The sequence below is a fragment of the Phaseolus vulgaris genome, chromosome 8, assembly GCF_051622355.1.
Source record: "Phaseolus vulgaris cultivar YP4 chromosome 8, ASM5162235v1, whole genome shotgun sequence".
Classification (NCBI taxonomy): Eukaryota; Viridiplantae; Streptophyta; class Magnoliopsida; order Fabales; family Fabaceae; genus Phaseolus; species Phaseolus vulgaris.
The window spans coordinates 59504106-59508844 of NC_143505.1; the positions used below are offsets into that span (position 1 = coordinate 59504106).

Consider the following 4739-nt stretch of genomic DNA (forward strand, 5'->3'; position numbering starts at 1 on the left):
AAGTGTAAGAATAATTATTTTAAAAAAAGAATAATTCATTTGATACTTAAATAAATTATCAGAATGCAATGTTTAATAAGATAAGTGAGACTTTTAAGTTTCTTTAATACCTAGCTTTGTGCGTGATATAACGTATTATGGGTGAGTGGTCTGATAAGACCAACAAACATTCGTTAGGATAGACTAAATGACTATGATACTATATTACGAAGTGGACTTTAGACATAATTCAACCCCATAAAAGCGATTTATGAAATGAAATTTACATCCATTTATATACAATAAAATATTCCCATGTTCTGGATGTAACTATTCTACCACCGCTTTTGGTGTAAAGGTATATTGCTCTATTAAAAAAGATACTAGAAATTAATATACAGGTATATATTAGATGGTGTCAAAAACGTATACATATCCATATGTGTCCTAGAGTGTATGTGAGTAAAACTTGCGAGTCCTAGCGTGTAGAATGAAAGCCAAAAAAGTGCCAAAGAAACAAAGGGAACCCCAAATCATGAAAGTGTTTCTGTAGCATTCCATGCCCATGCATTTTCCACCTTCACTCACTCCCTTACGGTAAACAATAGCAGCCAAGTAGCCAAAGAAAAGGGACCCCACAGGAATGTTGGCCACCACCACATTATGGTTCACAGAGAAATTCTTGTTTCCAAATAACTCAGTGGTCATGGACACAGCAATTGAAGTGATTGCACCAGTACACACTCCAATTATGGCAGTGCTAACGTAGAGGGCAAGGTGAGTTTTGTTGAGAAGTAAGAAAAACGCCCCAGCAGTTGGAGCCATAAATACCATCATAGAAGCTGGTCTTGATATTGCACTTCCACACTTACTATCCCTGCACACCCCATACCATGAAATAAAATGTCAATTAAAGTAGAGGGTAATTCAATAGCAGGTGGATCTTCATTGATGTAGATCAACTAACACACTTAAAGCCATTATTTGAATTATGTTACAAAGTAAATGCACTAGGCACTGGTTGGTGTTAGATAGGAATAGCTAAGAAGGTAGAAAATGAGTAATTTACCTGTAAAAGTAATCTACTATAGATGGCATGAGTCGCCCAAAGAACCCAAAAGAAGAAGATAGAGACACCAATGATGAAGTTCCAGAGTAACCCCGGGATTCAGCTATTTGCCCCAGGTTATTCAAAAACACTAAACCGAGTGTTGCACCGAACAAATACACAAAGAAGTATAACCAGAAATCTATTCTTCTCAGCATTACTTTTGCTCCTACTTCTTCTCTCACACCTACATCCTCAACCTCTTTCACCGCATTATCTGTTCTCTCATAACCTTCCTCCAGAGTAAAGTTATAGACTCTTTGTTTTTCTGTATTTTTGTGCCATGACTCCACGATCTTCATGGAAAGTGGAACTAATAGAGGCAGGAGAAGGGACACTGAAACACCAATAAGGTTCCCTATAGGAGATATTTTGCTTGAGACAAACTCCAAGCTGCTCATCACAGCATAAATTCCAGAGGCAATTGTTATAACAAAGATAACAACAAATCCAACACTAATGTGTTTAGGCCTTATGACTTCAATTTCTCTAACCACAGGAGTTGCTATCAGGCCAACAATCAAGGGTAGGACTGAGTTTAGAAAGAGAAATGTTATGGCCCTTTTTTTGTTTCCAACAACATCAACAATGCTGGTATAAACCTTAGCACTCAACCCTTGGTAACTAGTTGTTATCCCCACAGCAACTTGGCGATCAGATGAGAAGTTCCTTATTGTGATGACATAGCAGACAGTGTTTATCCAACAAATGCTGTTTCCTGCTAAAACAGTAAGAAAGAAGACATGCCAATAGGAGAGAGAGGAGATCTGGTTTGTTATGAAGAGATATTGTACACCATAGCCAATTAGCCCAAGAGTTGAACCAATCATGAGCACAAGCCAAAGGGGGAAGTAAACAGCAGCCAGGCCAGAAAGAAAGCCAAAAAGCTTGCCAGCATCAGAGGCAAAAGCAAGGTTATTGAGCTGAAACTGGGAGATGGAAAGGAGCTGCTTCAGCTGCGATGAGTAAGCAGGGAAATTGGTGTTTGTTCCATTTATGGCTTGGAGCCAAATGATGCCTACAAGACCTAGCCATTGAAAGGCAGTTGAAGAAGGCATGGTGAAGAAGCTGGTGACAAAATTTGAACTGCACACCTCTTAACTCACAACAACGAATGCTGTGTTGCTCTTATATGCTGAAAAACAAAACAAAAAAAAAGAATTTATGAACTCATAAATGTAAACAAAATATTACATGGTGTGATTTTATGATTTTTAATAACTTTTTTAATCAAACATACACAAATTCTTGAAGCTCCTTCTGGTAACAAAAATACTTTGGAATTAAATGGAATAATGTGGCTGTACAAGCAATATGTGGTTTTATATCAACCACCACCTATGCTTGAAAATATTATGTGAGAGAAATGAAATCTTTCTTAAATTAATGTGAATTTAAGAGCATTTATTAATAGTTAATATGTTGTCCAGAGATTTTTATGCAAAATATATTTCAAACCTACATGATTTGCGATGGAGCAAAAGAGAAATTTTATCATATATGATATTTTATATAATAAGTTATATAACGTGGATTTTTATGTTTTTATTCTTTGTGCGAGCTGAAGGGATTATATTTTGTTTGTTTTTTCTTCTTCTATTTCCCTCTATAACTTTATGATAAATAATAAATGCTGAGAAATAAAATAAAATAAAAATACAAAAAACATTATTACAATTTTTTGTAGTTAAATCTACATTGATATATATATATATATATATATATATATATATCAATTACTCTCTGAAATATCAAGAAAATAAAAATGTACTCCAAAAAGAATTACATTCTGGAATGTGAAAAAGATATTCAAATATCTTTCAAAATACTCTATTTGCAGTCTAAAATATAATTTTGTGAACAGATTTTTATTTTCTTAATATTGTGAATAATAATTTTTGAAACACTCTTTCCATTTTTATATTAGGAATGTTTAGAAAATAAAATGCATTCTAAAATTCAAAAATAGTTTTCTATAAATTAATTTTCAAAAGGCTCTGATTACATATCAAAATATATTTTTTTTAAACACAAATTTACTTTTCTTAATATTTAATAAAACTCCAAAACGTTAAAATGAAAATGTGTTCCAGAAACTAATTCCCAAAACATTAAAATGAAAGTATGTTCCAAGAAGAATTTCCAAAATATAAAAAAAAAATATCCAAAATATATATTTGTCATAAACACTATTTCTTTTATTATAGAAAGAATATATTTATTAGAAATCTTACATCAACTAAATACAGTTCATAATATATTTAAAAAATAAATTTTAAATCTACAATATATTTCTAAGACAAGATTTACATTCACTTATATATTATAAATTGATTTTATTTCAAATTTACGATATTTTAAAGGATATTTGTTGAAACATATTTTTTATTTTTTTAATATTTGAAACTTACTTTCTATATCATATTTTTGTTTTTAAAATTCTGGAAAGTGTTTCAAAACGAGAAGAAGAATGAAAAAGGACAAATTTTTATTTTCAAAATTCTGGAAAATGTTTGAAAATGAGAAGAAGAAATGAAAAAGGACAAAAGTAAGTAAATATATCATTTTAAATAAAAGAAACACAAAGTAAGTGCATTTAGTAAAATAGGACTGTTTCTTCCTGCACCTTCATACCTTCTTCTCTCACTTCCATAAATTTTGAAAAATACCCTTCTATAATATTCTGGATTACGTAATCCAGAGGTTATTTTCAAATTTGTAATTAGCTTCCGAATTACATAATCCGGAAGTCTTTTTTCAGATGTATGATTACTTTCTAGATTACATAATCCAGAAGTCTTATTTAGTTTTCAGATTATGTAATCTGAAAGTCTTTTTTCAAATGAGTTTCCGGATTACATAATCCAGAAACTACTCTATGGAAATAATACAAGAAAGATAAAAATGTATTTTCATATTATGTATGAAAGTGGCAGAATAATATATGAAAGTGCAGAAAGAAATAATCATCTAATAGACCGCACATTATATATGAAAAATTAATAAAGAGTTTAGAAAGTTATATAAAGTAAACGTACGTTTTCAAATCTTGGAGGCTTTCTTGCTCACCAAACACTGCTCTCTTAACTCTTGCAATGAAAATGTTTTGTGTGGTAGAACCACACACCAACCTTCTTATATATAAAATCTCACACCTCTTAATCAATTTTAAAAAAATTATAACATATTTTATCTAATAAATCCAATTTAATTAAATATAGTAATAATTAATAATATTATATCTGATTGATTATCTTATCTAACAAACTCAGTCTAATTAGATATGCTGATAACTAATTATATCATATCTAAACAAATCAAATATTATTTGATTAAATTCAATTTAATAAATTACCATAACTAATTAAATTATATTAACAAATAATAAATTTTATTTTATTAGATTGTAACTAATTAAATAACACCCACCACATCCTTTTAATACATTTAATCATGTTATCTTCTCTCACTACTATAACTAGTTATATTTACATAATTATGAAAGTATTTTATAATCATAAAATATATTTAGTAACAGTAGTATATTCAAATCTATCAACAAATATAAATTTGTGAGTAATAATCGTATATGATGTTGTATTTACCTACATATTTAAATTTGTATGTAATAATGGTAGATAATTTTTTTTAA

The 4739-nt window shown here is 29.8% G+C and overlaps 1 protein-coding gene across 2 annotated transcripts; it reads right to left on the reverse strand.

The window, feature by feature from the left end:
• Nucleotides 1-363: 363 nt before the first annotated feature.
• LOC137826650 (protein NUCLEAR FUSION DEFECTIVE 4) lies at nucleotides 364-2372 on the reverse strand. 2 transcript variants are annotated; one of them, XM_090294671.1, is made up of 3 exons: nucleotides 2328-2372; nucleotides 1049-2222; nucleotides 364-856 (listed from the first exon to the last, which is right to left on the reverse strand). In XM_090294671.1, the coding sequence occupies exons 2-3, from the start codon at nucleotides 2143-2145 to the stop codon at nucleotides 427-429; spliced, it is 1527 nt and encodes a 508-aa protein (XP_090150797.1). In that variant the 5' UTR covers nucleotides 2146-2222; nucleotides 2328-2372; the 3' UTR covers nucleotides 364-426. The 2 variants fall into 2 exon arrangements, with proteins under 2 accessions (XP_090150797.1, XP_068488817.1); XM_068632716.2 differs by lacking the exon at nucleotides 2328-2372 and having other exon boundaries at nucleotides 1049-2271.
• Between the last annotated feature and the right edge of the window lie 2367 nt (nucleotides 2373-4739).

Excerpts from the sequence above, each read along its gene's own strand:
- LOC137826650 (XM_090294671.1), bottom strand. The coding sequence starts at position 2,145 with ATGCCTTCTTCAACTGCCTTTCAATGGCTAGGTCTTGTAGGCATCATT. Across the intron at positions 857-1,048 it reads ATAGTAGATTACTTTTACAG|GGATAGTAAGTGTGGAAGTG; the intron begins GTAAATTACTCA and ends TGGGGTGTGCAG.